This window comes from Alexandromys fortis, unplaced genomic scaffold (assembly GCF_014885135.2).
Source record: "Alexandromys fortis isolate MF-2015 unplaced genomic scaffold, M_Fortis_MF-2015_v1.1 scaffold_4, whole genome shotgun sequence".
Taxonomy (NCBI): Eukaryota; Metazoa; Chordata; class Mammalia; order Rodentia; family Cricetidae; genus Alexandromys; species Alexandromys fortis.
Genome location: NW_026067944.1, coordinates 31,181,997 through 31,198,152, shown reverse-complemented (window position 1 = coordinate 31,198,152; position 16,156 = coordinate 31,181,997). Strand labels below are relative to the sequence as shown.

Genomic DNA, 16,156 nt, shown 5'->3' with positions numbered 1-16,156 from the left:
TCAATCCAAGGAAGCCAACAACACCCACAATGACTATTTCTTAATTATACATTACATTTTTAGATGAACTGTATAAACATAATACCTTAAACAAAATATATATATATATATATATATAGTTATTGTTATTGTGATAAGAGGCCGCTTGTTTGTTCCTGGCTGCCCAGACTCCCGAAATAACCACACAGAAACTGTATTAATTAAATCTTATTGACCAACTCTTATATCTTATTTAAACCCATTTATATTAAGCTGTGTATCACTATATGGCTCTTGCTTATCGGCAAGGTTCCAGCTCGTCTGTCCTCAGCAATGGCTATATGGCAGCTTCCCTGATTCTGCTTTTTTTCTCCCAGAATTCAGTTTAGTTTTCCCCACCTACCCCTATTCTGCCCTGCACAGGCCCAAGACAGCTTCATAAACCAACGGTATTCACAGCATACAGAGGGCAATCCCACATCACAGTGTAATCAAAATCATCCTTAAATTTGAATTAATAGACCAAAATCCATATTAGTATAAATCCATATTAATGTAGAGTATTTATCTATATATCATATCCTCATTATTTCTTTTCTTTTTTCTCTCTAGAAATTGACTGTGACCATTAACCATTTATAACCAACCATTTTAAAATAAAAATAAACATTTATAAACAACCATTTTGGGAATTTGGGCATAATTTTCTCCAAACTGCTTCCTGCTGTTCACTGGGCAATGTATTTGGAGGGTTCATAGAAACCTTTCAGGGTGTCTTGTTCTATTAAACCACTTTATCCTAGAAGGAACTCACAGGCTCATCTTCTGTGGAAACAAAAACAGAATGTCTTTTCCAAAGTAACACATCCTTAGACTCTAATTTTGAAAACAAGAAACCTTTAAAATATATATGTTGGTTTAGTTTAGTAGCTCCAGAACCAAATGTCTCTCTGTAGTCAAAACATTCAAAGAAAACACAAGCACAATAACATACAGTACCCAGACTCTCTGTGTATTTTCCATCTTTACATGGCTTTGTTTTTCTGTTTCTTTTACTTTTATTTTTCCTTTTTGTTTTTTGAGACAGGGTTTCTCTGTATATCTTTGACTGTCCTGAAATTCACTCTGTAGTCCACGCTTGCCTTGAACTCACAGAGATCTGCCTGCCTCTGCCTCCCAAGTGCTGGGATTAAAGGCATTTGTTATTAAGCACAACTACCCTATTTCATTTTTAAGGGCTTTCTCTATCCTTTTTCTTTTCTCTCCCAATGCTACATGTATTTTTAAACACATTGTGAACTGCTTAGTAGTTTGGAATTTTTTCCAATCTGAATCTATCTTTATGGTATATTTCTATCTTTTTCTGAGCACATGAATCAGCTAAACAGTGTGGCTAGGATTAAAGCTGCATCTTTGATTTCTGGCTCCACCCCCATTTCGTAGCTTTCTGAGTCAAGAAGCCTTTCTTAAAAGATCTGCTTCTTGGCTTGCCTCTAGCAAACAGAGCCTACTGGAGAAAAGATGGTTACCAAGAAGCTGTGGTTGAGTGTTCTCGTCTGTCTAGAATCTTTTTTGTTTTGTTTTGTTTTTTTCAAGACAGGGTTTCTCTGTGTAACAGCCCTGGCTGTCCTGGAAATTGATCTTATAGACCAGGCTTATCTCACACTCACAAGAGAGCCTCCTGTCTCTGCCTCCTGAGTGCTGAAATTAAAGGCAAGCCTGCCTTACTAGAATTTTTTTAAAGGCTTTCTCAAGATAATATGTGAAAATTCTTGCCAAGCATTTGGGCACCATCTGTAAAGAGAAACTGCACTTTTATTTCCAAGCTGCCTAGACCTGAATACAGAAACTGTATTAATTAAAACACTGTTTGGCTAATAGCTCATGTGTATTTCTAGCCGCCAACTGTTACATCTTAAAGTAACCCATTCCTATTAGTCTACGTATTTTCATGTGGCTGTGATGTTACCTCATTCTCTATATGTCTTGTTTCCTAGGTTTCTCATTGAAGTCTCTTTGACTCTGCTTATTCTCTATATCTCTGTTCAGGTATTCTACCTGGCTTTGCTCTGTTAAGTCACCTGTCGAAACAGCTTTATTCATCAACCAATAAAAGCAACACATATACAGAAGGACATCTACTATACTATACTATTCTATACTATACTATACTGTACATCTGTATCTGTTTCTATATCAAATCATCTATATCTGTATCTGTATTTCTTTTCCTTTTTTTTTTTTTTTTTTTTTTTTTCGAGTCAGGGTTTCTCTGTAGCTTTGGAGCCTGTCCTGGAACTAGCTCTTGTAGACCAGGCTGGCCTCGAACTTACAGAGATCCGCCTGCCTCTGCCTCCCAAGTGCTGGGATTGATTAAAAGCATGCATGTGCCACCACCATCCAGACTCTATCTGTATTTCTGGCTCTATTTATATTCATATCTGGCTATATCAAGTCAGATAAATGTTTTGACTAGGCCAATAAAGGCCAATTTGTCTTTGAATTTACCTGTTAATAAAAAAAATGAAAACCTGCTTCCCATTTCATGACAAGGCATTCACATATTTAAATTAACAGCCTATCTGCACATCAAGATAGGGATCACTTCATTCTTGCCCCTGGAGATCAGTTCCTCCCTCTATCTATTAACCCCAGAAAAGAACTCATGACTCTGAGATCACATGTGTGATCATTTTGTGTGTGAAGCTTTTTAACAGGCGAAGTGAATTGCAGTCTCATTTGGAAATTCAACTAGAAAATAAGAGATTTTGACAGTGAAGACTTTCATCCAGGATACAATGAACTTTTCACTCCATTGCCTTCTCCATCTCTCAGTGCTTCATATCTGCACACGCGAATCAGGTAACTAACTCCATTTCTCTTACACACTTTTAGTTGTAATTCAATTACAAATGAATACCAGGTAACAGGCAATTTACTTTTACCCAAGTAGGTGAAAAAGAATGTTTGCTAGGCTCTGTGTATTAATCATACACCTATATAATCACCCAAATATCAAATCATTCAATAAGCATATCTGAATCTATGACTATGACTATACACAGTGGGAGAAATGTGAGAATGAAGGCAGCTAACAGCTTCTGAGGGATATGCAACTCATGCTCAAGTCACAAAGTTTCCTACACGTCTGTTTTATGTGACTGTAAAGATCGCAGACCAGCTAGCTGGATGCCAAGGGTCTCCTCACAACATCAGTCTGTTCCTTCGAATTATCCCTGTGTTCACAGTCTACAGCATTTATATGCTTAATGTTGAGATTGACTTGTGCTGAGGCCTTTTTTAATCATGAAGAGTTTTTTATTATGTAGGAAAGCATATATATAATTTCCTTTGTGAATTTCTCTATTATTACAAGCTAATATAATACTTCAATAAATATCATCTTAATATTTCCTGTTCATCCTTAATCATTGAGTTACCAACATTTATTCTATCAGTTTTTCTCAGGTTAAGACAATAACTAGTGTTCTTTAAAAATTTGGAAGAGAGCTCTAAAGAGGTGGCGTGGTGGTTAGGAGTTAGGAGACCCAATACTGGTTCCAGCACCTATATTAGGGGGTCACTGCAGATACATGCTTGGCCTCAGCATCTTTCCTTAGCTGCAGAGGGAGATTCCATAACCCCCCCTTTTTTTTTGCCCTGAAATCAGAACCAAATGGCCAAAGTGTCTTAAGTTCTACTGCTTGCTGGGCTCCCTTGTTCAAATGTATTTCTACCAGTTTTCTATTGTTGATGGTTTCTGTCACTGCTTAAACTTTTCTTTAATTGCTTTCCACAGTTTGAAACTTAGCTACATCAGATCTTGCTATTGGTTTCCACTCCATTTAATCTATTTAGCATTAGACTTTTCTTTGAAGTTTTTACCTTCGTTTTTTATGGTTTATTTAACTTTTATTTTTTTATGTGCATTGGTGGGAAGGTATCAGATCCCTTGCAACTTGATCTTCAGACAGCTATGAGCTGCCAGACGGGTGCTGGGAATTGAACCCAGGTCCTCTGGAAGAGCAGTCAGTGCTCTTAACCACTGAGCCATGACTCCAGCCCCGAGTTTTTTACCTTCTTAATTACAAAACGTAACTTTCTTACAACCCATGGTGCTCCTTTTCTCCTCAAACTCTACATTTGTGCTTTTCTTTTCTCAGCTTTCTCCTTTTCATTATATATCTGCATAAGTATGATTACTACAAACCTTATAACAGAGTCAACAGTAGGGTCTCTTGAAATCTCCTCTGCCAATGCCAGGATTCTTAAACTCTTCAATTTAGCTTATGTCAAATTTTTAGGACAAGAGAAAAAATAAGCAGCCACATTCTTCATCAAAATATCACAAGAACAACTATTAGGTCACTTCCTAATATTCTTCTACTTTAAAACTTTTTGAGCCAGGCCATCATAATCTACATTGCTCTAAGCCTTGCTGCTTTTATACTATTTTGTCCCTTTAAACCATGCTTGAAACATTCAATGTTTCTCTAGTCCAAAATCCCCAAGTCTACATTATGTCCACAAGCAGGATGCTTAGGCCTGTCACAATAATATTCTGGTCCCTGGTACCTACTTCTGACTTTATCACTGCTCTATTGTTATGAAAGATGCCATGACTGGGGCTTACTTACAGTTTCAGAGGTCCATTATCCTAATGGCAGAGAGCATGGCAGCATGTAAACAGACATTGTAGCTGAGAGTTCTACATCCAGATCCACAGGCAGCAGGAAGAGATGGACACTGGACCTAGCTTGTACTTTGAATAGCTCAAATAGCACCTTCAGTGACACACTTTCTAAAAAGTGTGGCTTTCTCAAGGCCACACTTATTCCTAGTGTGAATTCCTTCCTAATTCCTCTCAAGTAGTCTGACTCCCTGAGTACCAGATATTCAAATATATGAGTCTATGGAGGCCAATCTTTTTGAACTCCCACATTCTTATCCTAGCTCATTAGATTATGGGTTTATTTTATCTGTTGATGACCTTAATAATAATGCATGGCCACTTAGCATCTATTTATTTGTTTCTGCTTCTTAATATATTGGTATGATTTATCCAAAATTTTAGAGAAACTATAGTTTATTAAATCTCATTTTTGAATTTATTTATGCAATCTATTCTATTCAACATAATATTGTATCAATTATCTGGTAATTTTATGTAATATATTTTGATTATATTTATCCCCCATTGCTCATACTCCTCTAAGATCCACCTTCAATTCCCTACTCCAACTCCATATCCTTTCAAAAAAATAACCTCCTGAGGCCAATGTGTCCTGCCCCCATACCAATAAGTGTGGGATCATCCACTGCCTTGTGGTACAAAATACATTCTTAATTTGATTTTGGTTTTGATCGTGACGAATAATGTTTCTATGAATATCTTTATGTTTTTGGAGAACACATGTATACACTTCTATGACATTTAAATTATGAGAAAACTTATTTCTTATAGAGAATGCTAATGTTCAGTGATCAGATAACTCCAAGAATTTTTACTAAGCATCCAACAGAATTTTCATTCCCTTCAGCAGTGTGTGTGAGGTGTATTGTTTCTGCATATTCTCAAAGTTGACAGTGTTTGCCTTCCATTGTAAATATCTAGTGCATATGTAGTCCTCAGTTTAACCTGCATTTTCCTGATGATGTATTTTCTTAAATAAGTACATGAGCAATTAAGACAGGTGTGGAATAATGATTACTTTATGATACATGTGTAGATATATACATTAGTATCATGATACAGGCTTGATCATATATATATGTGTGTCATATACACACAAATATGTCTGTTAAGTATATAAACATATGTACATATTGCCTTATATTTGTTAATTTATAATTCTTAATTTTTATCATTAATAAGTATGTATCAGGTAATATGTGCCAGAAACCAATTTAGAAACTAAATATTCAATGTTGAAGAACATATGCAGTTCTTTTTCTTCTCATTGTCTTGATCTCTGTCTCTGTCTCTTGTCTCTGTGTCTCTCTGCCTATCTGTCTCTGCCTTTCTTTCTCCTACGTCTGAGGATCCAGTGCAGGACCCTGAATGTGCCAGGCAAGCATTCTAATACTGATAATATACATACAATATCCAGAACTTTTCCTTTTTATTGAGACATAGTCTCAACTATGTATCATAAGTTGGTCTTGAATGCAGAATCCTCCTTCCTCCATGAGGAATATGTTGTCACACATGCCTCATTTTTTTATTGAGCAAAAGAGGCAATGAAAATGGTAATCATAAGACAGGGAGATGAGAGCTGTTTGAATAGTCTGCAGAAGTATGGAAGAATATATCTTTTAACAATGAACCTCAAATTTCAGAGTCTTCACTGAGGATAAAGCATAACAGTTATGAGAGAGCTGTTCTAGGGAGAAATGTGACCATCTTCTGCAACTTGACAAGTCTGGCGAATGTTGAGCAAGTCACCTGGCAGAAAGTTCAAGGTCCATTGCTTCAAAATATCGGCACTTACAGCTATAAATATGGAGAAAATATTATCCCACCATATGTAAACAGGCTGCACTGCAAGATCCTGGAACCCAATGCCTCCTTCATAACCATCCAAAAAGTGACATTTGAAGATGAAGCCTGCTACAAGTGTCTGTTTAACACCTTTCCATATGGCAGCCATGGAGGACAAACCTGCCTCAACGTCCAAAGTATATAACCCTTTCTCTAGGGTCCCATAATGGGGGCAGACATTGTGGAGTTACAGTTATTAAGGACATTGTCCAGAGAAAGCTTCATTAAGAAAAATTGTTGATGAGTCCAAGTTACTTAGACAGGAGAAAAATGATGGAGGCCAGTGGAGTTTGTGTGTTCTGGCAGGAGCTATTACCTCATATCACTTCTTTACATTATATTTCACAGGCTTCCATTAGGTGGAGAAAACCCAGGAAGAGCATCAGAAGTTTGTTACAAAGGCAAAGAGAAGATATGAGAAAAAAGGAGATAGTAGGGAATAACAAGGAAAGGCGAAGACTAAAGGAAACAGGGTTCCCAGTCTTCAAATAAGAAGAGTGAGAACATCAGAGTTCTTTATCATGCATATAAGTGTGAAATACTGGGATTTTATAATATAATTTATAGCTTTATAGAAGTTGAGACAGCAGTCAGTGAACAGAGCAAAAGGTTTTGGAAGTTTTATGGCATGTGAGGGGAGGTATACAAGAGGGTTATGTCTTAACATTCATGTGTCATAAAAATTTGGGAAAACAGCATCCTTTAACAGCAGATAATTTAGTAAGGACATACATTTATATTAATATTGTTTTCCTCTCTTTGCCTCAGCTGTATCTGAATTAGCAACTGAACTCCATCCTGTTCCTGGCTCTGAAGATCTTCTTAGCCTTCGCTGTTCAGCTGTGGGAAAGCCTGCTCCTGGAATCTCCATTTACCCTTCACAAGCCCTAGTGTCCACGCGGGAAGAGTACTTTACCAAGAACCCAAATAGCACAGTGACCATCTCTAAAATAAACAACATCTCTTTGAAAACTGTTAGGTCCTTGGGCCTCCGGCACCTGGTTGTGTCCATGACTCACCCCCTAGGATATGAAGAGAAGATAGTTCCTCTGCCAGTAAAGCAAGAGGGTAAGTAGAAGTGACAGCAAACCAAAGGGGACAACTGAAGCTAAGTACCCACATAAAAAGCCAGATGGGAGTGTGTGTGCTTGTGATCACAAAGCTGGGGAGGCAGGAAAGACAAACATCTGGCGTTAATTGGCCAGACATCCTAGAGTAACCAGGGACTCCAGGAAATGACCCAAGTTAAACAGTGCTTCTTATTGATCTCTGCCTTAAAAGCGCATATGTTTACACACACACACACACATACCCCCTCTCTAATGTACAGACACAAATGTATACATGCACAAACATGCACATATGTATACAGATATGAGAGAAAGAGATAATAGAAGTTTATCTTTTAAAAATCTGTAATAAATGTCTGTATAAATCAGCTATCTTTGAAGAAGAAGAAAACAATGTAATATACATGTATGGTTAAGCAAACATAGTGTAGTGTCCCAAGTCTTTAATCTCAGGCCTTAGGAAAGAGGCAGACTGATCTCTTTGCATTAGGGTTCAGCCTGGTCTATACAGTGAGGTATAGGACAACTAGAGCTATATACTTGGACCCTGTCTTGAGAGAACAAACAGCAACAACAAATCAAACAATGCTGACCATCTCCACCCTAACTTTCCCACTGGGATGGAATCTTAAGATTCCCTTTCCCTTATTTCCTATATCTTGTCATTTATGGGTTTCTGTTTATTTTTTCTCCTACAGAGAGAATTCTCCTTTTGTTTTCCTTTAGTTGAGGCTTGTAGATATACATTTTAATTTTTTTGTCATGTAATATCTTTATGTTTTAAGCAACATTTCCATAGCACCTTAATTCATGTTAGGTAGTTTTTGTTCATTTCACCAATTTGGCAATAGTCATTGACTTTTCCTCATTTTTAATACTTTAAATCAGCATATAATATGCTAGATAGTATTATGACATTTTCAAACATTTCAAAAATTCAAAAAGTGAATTTTTGTGGCTTCCCTTCCTCCCATTTTCTCCATAGCCCTGCCACACCATTGCTCCTGCCTTAGAGCTTCCTCACTCCATGTTAATTTTCCTCTTCCCTGTGTTGTCCCTGTGTTGACACCCCCGATTCTACCTCAAAACCTAATACTATTTCTCTCTCTCTCAGTCACCGTTCCAGGATTTGTTACACTTTCCTCACCCTCAGTCTTATTTACACACACACACACACACACACACCTTCACACACACACCTTCACACACACACTGGCTATAATCTACATTTGTCCACATTTGAGGCAGAACATGTACATTTTGTCATTCCTAATTTGGTTTCCTCTTGCTTAATGTTCATGCTTTCCAGACACATCATTTTCTTAAAGCAAATTTCATGATTCTGTTTCTATTTGTAACTGGATAATATTACATTGTGTGCCTATATACTACATTTTAATTGGTCACTCATCTGTGGATGGACATCTAAGTTATGAATGGAGCTGCAATAAGCATGGATATTCAAGTGCTTCTATGGTGGAACCTGGAATCTTTTGGGTATTTTCCCAGAAGTATATAGCTGAATCATTTGGTAATTCTCTTTATAAATTTTTGGGGTGCTTCCAAGCCAATGTCCATAGTTACTGTATCAATATATACCCCCACAGCAGTGACTGAGCATTCTTTTTTCCCCCACATCTTCTTGAACATCTGTGGTGCTTTTTCTTCTTAATAGTCCCTTGACTGGGGTGAAGTGGTATCTCAGTTTTGCATTTCCCTGATGTCTACAGACATTGAGTATTTTGAAAATTAGTTAATGGAGGGCTAAAAAGATGACTCAGTGGCTAAGATCACTGGCTGCTCTTCCAGAGTATGGAATTGGATTTCTAGCACCTATAGGGCAGCTAAGAACTCCCTGCAATTCCAATTCTACAAGATTTGGTGCCATCTTTTGGGCTTTTGGGGAACCATGCATATAAAATGTACGAAATACTTATATGTATAAAATAGTCACAAATCTAATCTCAAGAAAAACTAATATATATGTGACTTAGTTTGGATTTCATTTATATTGTTTTTATTGAGCTCTATATTTTTGTCTGTTCCCCTCCCATCCTCTTCTCTCCCCTTCTGCCCTCTCCCATGTTCCCCATGCTCCAAACTTTCTCAAGAGATCTTGTCTTTTTCTCTATCCCATGTAGATTAGATCCTTGTAGGTCCCTCTTAGGGTCCTCATTGTTGTCTAGGTTCTCCGGGATTGTGAATTGTAATCTGGTTTTTCTTTGCTTTATGTTTAAATGCCGCTTATGAGTAAATACATATGATATTAGTCTTTCTGTATCTGGGTTACCTCACTCAATTTGATGTTTTCTAGATCCATCCATTTACTCACAAATTTCAACATGTCGTTATTTTTTTCTGCTGTGCAGTACTCCATTGGGTGAATGTACCACATTTTCCTTACCCATTCTTTGATCAAGGGTCATTTAGGCTGCTTCCACATTCTAGCTATGACAAACAATGCTGCTATGAATATAGTTGAGCACCTGTCCATGTAGCAGGATTAATCATCCTTTGGGTATATATCCAACAGTGGTATTTCTGGGTCTTGAGGAAGGTTGTTTCTTAATTTTTTGAGAAATCACCATATTGATATCCAGAGGGAGTGTACCAGTTTGTACTCACACCAGCAATAGATGAGTGTTCCCTTTACCCCACATCCTCTCCAGCATAAATTGTCATCAGTGTTTTTGATCTTGGCCATTCTTACTGGTGTAAGATAGAATCTCAGAGTTGTTTTGATTTGCATTTCTCTGATGACTAAGGATGTTGAACATTTCCTGAAGTGTCGTTCAGTCATTTTAGATTCCTCTGTTGAGAGTTCTCTGCTTAAGTCTGTACTCCATTTTTTATTGGATTATTTGTTCTTTTCATGACCAATTTTTTGAGTTCTTTGTATATTTTGGAGATCAGACCTCTGTCTGCTGTGGGATTGGTGAAGATCTTTTCCCATTTTGTAGGCTGCCGTTTTGTCTTGTTGACCATGTCCTTTGCTTTACAGAAGCTTCTCAGTTTCAGGGGGGTCCCATTTATTAGTTGTTTCTCTCAGTGTCTGTGCTGCTGGGGTTATATTTAGGAAGTGGTTTCCTGTGCCAGTGTGTTCAAGTGTACTCCCACTTTCTCTTCTATAAGGTTCAGTGTGGTTAGATTTATGTTGAGGTCTTTGATCCACTTGGACTTGAGTTCTGTGCATGGTGATAGATATGGATCTATTTTCATTCTTTTACATGTTGATATCAAATTATTCCAGCACCATTTGTTGAATATGCTTTCTTTTTTCCATTTTATATTTTTTGCTTTGTTGTCAAAAAAAATCAGGTATTCTTAGATGTATGAATTAATATATAGGTCTTCGATCTGGTTGCATTGGTACTCTTCTCTGTTTTTATGGCACTACCAGGCTGTTTTCAGTAGTGTAGCTCTGTAGTAGAATTGGAACTCAGGGACTGTGATGCCTCCAAAATTCTCTTTATTGTACAGAACTATTTGAGCTATCCTGCTTTGTTTTTTTTTTTTTTTGCTTTTGCATATGAAATTGAGTGTTTTTTTTTTTTTTGAGGTCTGAGAAGAATTTTGCTGGGATTTTAATGGGCATTGCACTAAATCTGTAGATTTCTTTTGGTAAGATTGCCATTTTTACTATGTTATTTCTACCTACCGTAGAGCATGGGAGATATTTCCATTTTCTGGTGTCTTCTTCAATTTCTTTCTTCAAAGATTTATAGTTCTTGTCATACAGGTCTTCCACTTGTTTGGTCACAGTTACTTGGAGATATTTTATGCTATCTAGCTATTATGAAGCGTGTTCATCTGTGAAAAGGAGGGTTACTGATACTTTTGAGTTAATCTTGTATCCTGCTAAATTACTGAAGGTGCTTATGAGTTGTCAAAGTTCCTTGGTAAAATTTTTTGGATCACTTATGTCAACTATCATATCATCAGCAAATAGTGAGAATTTGACATCTTATTTTCCAATTTGTATACCCTTGGTCTCCTTTTGTTGTCTTACTGCTTTAGCTAGGACCTCAAAAACTATATTGAATAGATATGGAGAAAGTGGACAACCTTGTCTTGTTCCTGATTTCAGTGGGATCGCTTTGAGTTTCTCTCCATTTAGGTTGATATTGGCTGTTGGTTTGCTATATATTACCTTTATTATGTTTAGGTATGGTGTTTGTATCCAAGACCTTTGTCATGAAAGAATGTCGTATTTTGTCAAAGGTTGTTTCAGCATCTAATGAGATGATCTTGTGGGTTTTTGTTTCCAGTTTGTTTATATGGTGGATTGTCAAGACAGATGTTGAACCATCCCTGCATCTCTGGGATGAAGCTGAATTGATCATGGTGGATAATTTTTTTGATGTGCTCTTGGATTCAATTTGCCAGTATTTTATTGATTATTTTTGCATCAATGTTCATGAGTGAGATTGGTCTGTAATTCTCTTTCTTAGTAATGTCTTTGTATGGTTTGGATATCAGAGTAATTGTAGCCTCATAAAAAAAAGTTTGGCAATGTTCCTTCTGTTTTTAGAGTGTAAAACAATTTGAAGAGTATTGGTATTAGTTCTTTGTAAATCTTGTAGATTTCTATGCTGAAACCATTTGGACTTGGCTTTTTTGGTTGGGAGACTTTTGATGATTGTTTCTATTTCTTTAGCAGTTATAGGTCTATTTAATTTGCTTATCTGGCCTTGATTTAATTTTGGCAAGTAATATTTATCCAGAAAATTGTCCATTTCCTTTAAGTTTTCCAATTTGTGGACTACAGGTTCTTGAAATATAACCCAATGATTCTCTGGATTTTCTCCATGTCTGCTGTTATGTCCCCATTTTCATTTCTGATTTTGTTAATTTGGGTAGTCTTTCTCGGCCTTTTTGTTAGTTTGGATAAATGTATTGTCTATTGCTTTTCTCAAAGAACCAACTCTTTGTCTTGTTGTTTCTTTGTATTCTTTTCTTTGTTTCTGTTTTGTTGATTTCAGCTCTCAATTTGATTATTTCCTGTCATCCAGTCCTCCTGGGTAACTTTGTTTCATTTTGTTCTAGAGTTTTCTAGTGTTTTGTTAACTCACTAGTGTGGGATTTTTCTAGCTTCTTTATGTAGGCATTTAGTGCTATGAACTTTCCTCTTAACACTGCTTTCATTGTGTCCCATAAATTTGGGTATGTTGTATGGTCATTTTCATTGAATTTTAGGAAGTCTTTAATTTCTCTATTTTTTTCTTCCTTGACCCATTGGTGATTCTGGTAAGCATTGTTTAATTTCCATACATTTGTGGGCTTCTGGAATTAGTGTTGCTATTGAATTCTAGTTTTAACTTATGGTGATCTGATAAGATACATGGGGTTATTCCAAAATTTTTGTATCTATTGAGGTTTGCTTTGTTATCTGGTATGTGGTTAATTTTTGAGAAGGTTCCATGAGGTGCTGAGAAGGTATATTCTTTTATGTTTGAATGGAATGTTCTATAGATGTCAATTAAGCCCATTTGAGTCATAACATCTGTTAATTCTCTTATTTCTCTGTTAAGTTTATGTCTGACAGACCTGTCAAGTGGTGAGAGTGGGGTATTGAAATCTTCCATTATTGTGTGTGGGGTTTGGTGTATAATTTAAGCTTCAGAAGTGTTTCTTTTCTATGTGATGGTGTCCTTGTTTTTGGGACACAGATGTTCACTATTGCGATTTCCTCTGATGTATTCTTCCTGTGACTAATATAAAATGTATTTCTTTGTCCCTTTTGATTGAATGCTGTTTGAAGTCTATATTGTTAGATATTAGGATAGTCACACCAACTTGTGTCTTAGGTCCAGTTGATTGGAAAGTATTTTTCTAACCCTTTATTCTGAGGTGATATCTGTCTTTGTGAGTTTTACACTGAAAAGACCCATAGTCTTTTTTCCCTTGACACTTTGTTTTTTCATTAAGATAGGATTTACTCCAATACAATGTATTATTTGAAGGTTGTTGATATCTTCTAAGTACTTTGCAACAATCATAAATGTCTAGTTACAGAACATTTCCACTGCTCCCTGAAGAACCAAATACCACCAAGATTGGGAAATTTTTCAGGGACTGAAGTGAGTGGTCTTCTTATGGCCATCACCGGCTTATTTTCTGTGGTGCTGGTTTCTATTGTGGTTACTTCATACACATGCAATAATATACATGTTGTTATTTGGCTGTAGCTTCTTTCATATAGCAGAGCTTTCAACATTTATCCATGTGGTAACACGTATCGACTCTTCAGTTCTTATATGAGTAAAAAGTATTCCACAGTTTACATATACCACACTTCATTTATCTATGATTCAGTTCATTGATATTTGGATTATTCACATTTTGGGCTACTGTGAATAAATCCTCTTGAACATTTGTGTACAAGGTTTTACATAAGCATATATTTCAGTTCCCTAGTAATAACAACCCAGAACTGAATTTGAAGTTATATAATAGATTAAATGCTCTATGTTTTCAAGAGTTACCAGTGGTCAAACTATTCTAAGTTCCTAGAAATCATGTAAGTATGTTCTTGTCTGAATCCTGCCAATACTTGTTATTCTATTTTCAAAAATGATCATACTAACCATAGTAGTGGCTACAAATTATTGGTATCTCACTGTGGTATTCCATACTTTTTAATCATTACTATTAGATCCCCATTCTCTACCTCAAGGGAGCTAGGAAACTAATATATGTCTCACATGTATATTTCGTATGAGTGGAATTGTAGATATGGTCTTCGTAGTGAATGGTCTGATAATATCTTCCTCCAAAAGACATTTATTTTGGCTGTGCTTAGTGTTTATGGCAGATACAGTTTGCTTAATCCAGCTAAAATAAAATAGGAGAGAGCTGGGACTATTGCTCAGTGTTCAAGTGCTAGCTTGCCATGGACAAGGCTCTGAGTTTGATCTCTAGCACTGGAAAAAGTGGAAAGGACATAAACAGCATAAAATATGCCCTAGTCTTAGAAAAGCCACAGCTCTTTCTGTCCTACTTTTGTCTCCTGGAGTCTAACTATGGAGATTTAAGCCTGAGGTAGATGCTACAGCTCTTTGCCCTTGCAAATATTTACCTCAGATTTATTACTGCGCTTGATTGCTGACATCTGCTCAGCTTTCAAGCTCAGTTTTAAGTCTTGTTTAGTGAAGCGCATTTTTAAATGTCAAGCTTGTCACATGGATTCTTTCTCTTACTATATCCAGACCTTATGAATGCTTTGAGAAATCTTAGATAATTAAAAAAGACTTTTAAAACTAATTTCTTCAGATTTTCTTAACAACCACAAAGGGAAACTTGGGCTGAAATTAATTAGGTCTCTTGGAATTAAAGTAACTTTTTTTTGTTGTTTTTGTTTTTGTTTTTCGAGACAGGGTTTCTCTGTGGTTTTGGAGCCTGTCCTGGAACTAGCTCTTGTAGACCAGGCTGGTCTCGAACTCACAGAGATCCACCTGCCTCTGCCTCCCGAGTGCTGGGATTAAAGGTGTGCGCCCCCACCACCCAGCAAAAGTAACTTTTCTTATACTGTTTAACATCAAGCACCTTCCATAGTCTTGTCTACAAATCTTTGTTACCATGTTCATCATTAATGTGCTTTGAGCCTCCATTTCAAGCAGTATAAGACTGTCATTTTGAATCTTCATCAGACCCTTACACATTCAGTGGAAATGGTAGAGGTGCTGGCTTACCTATTGTCAAGAACCGTCCTCAACAAAAATACTTTTTACCAGGGTTGGGGCTTGGGAGTTGAAGAAATATAAGTAAAGAATATGAAGACACATAAAAATAATAAGACAAGAAAACGTAGAATGTATCAAGAGGGGCATCCAGTGACAAAATCCTGAAATTCACCCGTGTTTATTTTTCCACAATTTTATACCCAACATAAATGGAGGGGGGGAGGTAACAAAAGACTTTATTAACATGACACACAGTCAATGCCCTTATCACTCCGAGACATAAAATCATTAGCATTCTGTTGTCTAGGCAGCTAAGGTGTCCTGGGACTCTTACACTGAAGATCGATCGCTGTTCCCTAGGTGACCTCATAGTTACAGCAGGAGCAGAAGTCCATTTGCTTATCCTGACCACCTGTCAGCATGGCATGGAGCTATCTTAACTTCAAAAGAGCCAGGCAACCACCTCCTGAGTTAGGAGGTACAATTATGCCTGTCAGTCTCCAAACTCTCTGATGGCAGACAAGGTGGAAATGGGCCTGCATTTTTCGGCCTCCACAAACTATTCAATGTTTTCAATCTCCCTTTTGACAAGTGATAGAAATATTATTCTCAGTCTAAAGTTTGGCATTGTTTTCGTAAGCCCTTCTTGTTGGGGTAAACATAATATGGGTGTTCATATGGCAACTGTCTTAGCCATGGTTTTATTGTTGTGAAGAGACCACAGCAACTCTTTTTTTAAGTATTATTTAAAAGTTTTTTTTTAATGTACCAACCACAGTTACCCCTCCCTTCTCTCATTCCATCCCCCCCCCTACTTTCCCTCATCCACCCCTGAATCCACTCCTGAGAAAGGGTAAGGCCTCCCATGGGAAGTCAACAATGTC

General features: G+C 36.9%; 1 protein-coding gene across 1 annotated transcript in view; it reads left to right on the top strand.

Moving 5' to 3' along the window:
- The first annotated feature begins 2,745 nt into the window (after positions 1 to 2,745).
- LOC126505858 (OX-2 membrane glycoprotein-like) overlaps positions 2,746 to 16,156 on the top strand; it is a 30,805-nt gene continuing 17,394 nt past the window's right edge. The window contains exons 1-3 of the mRNA XM_050149089.1: positions 2,746 to 2,841; positions 6,319 to 6,657; positions 7,289 to 7,588. Coding sequence (XP_050005046.1) covers positions 2,778 to 2,841; positions 6,319 to 6,657; positions 7,289 to 7,588 — 703 coding nt within the window. The 5' untranslated portion in view covers positions 2,746 to 2,777. The remainder of the gene's footprint in view (positions 2,842 to 6,318; positions 6,658 to 7,288; positions 7,589 to 16,156) is intronic.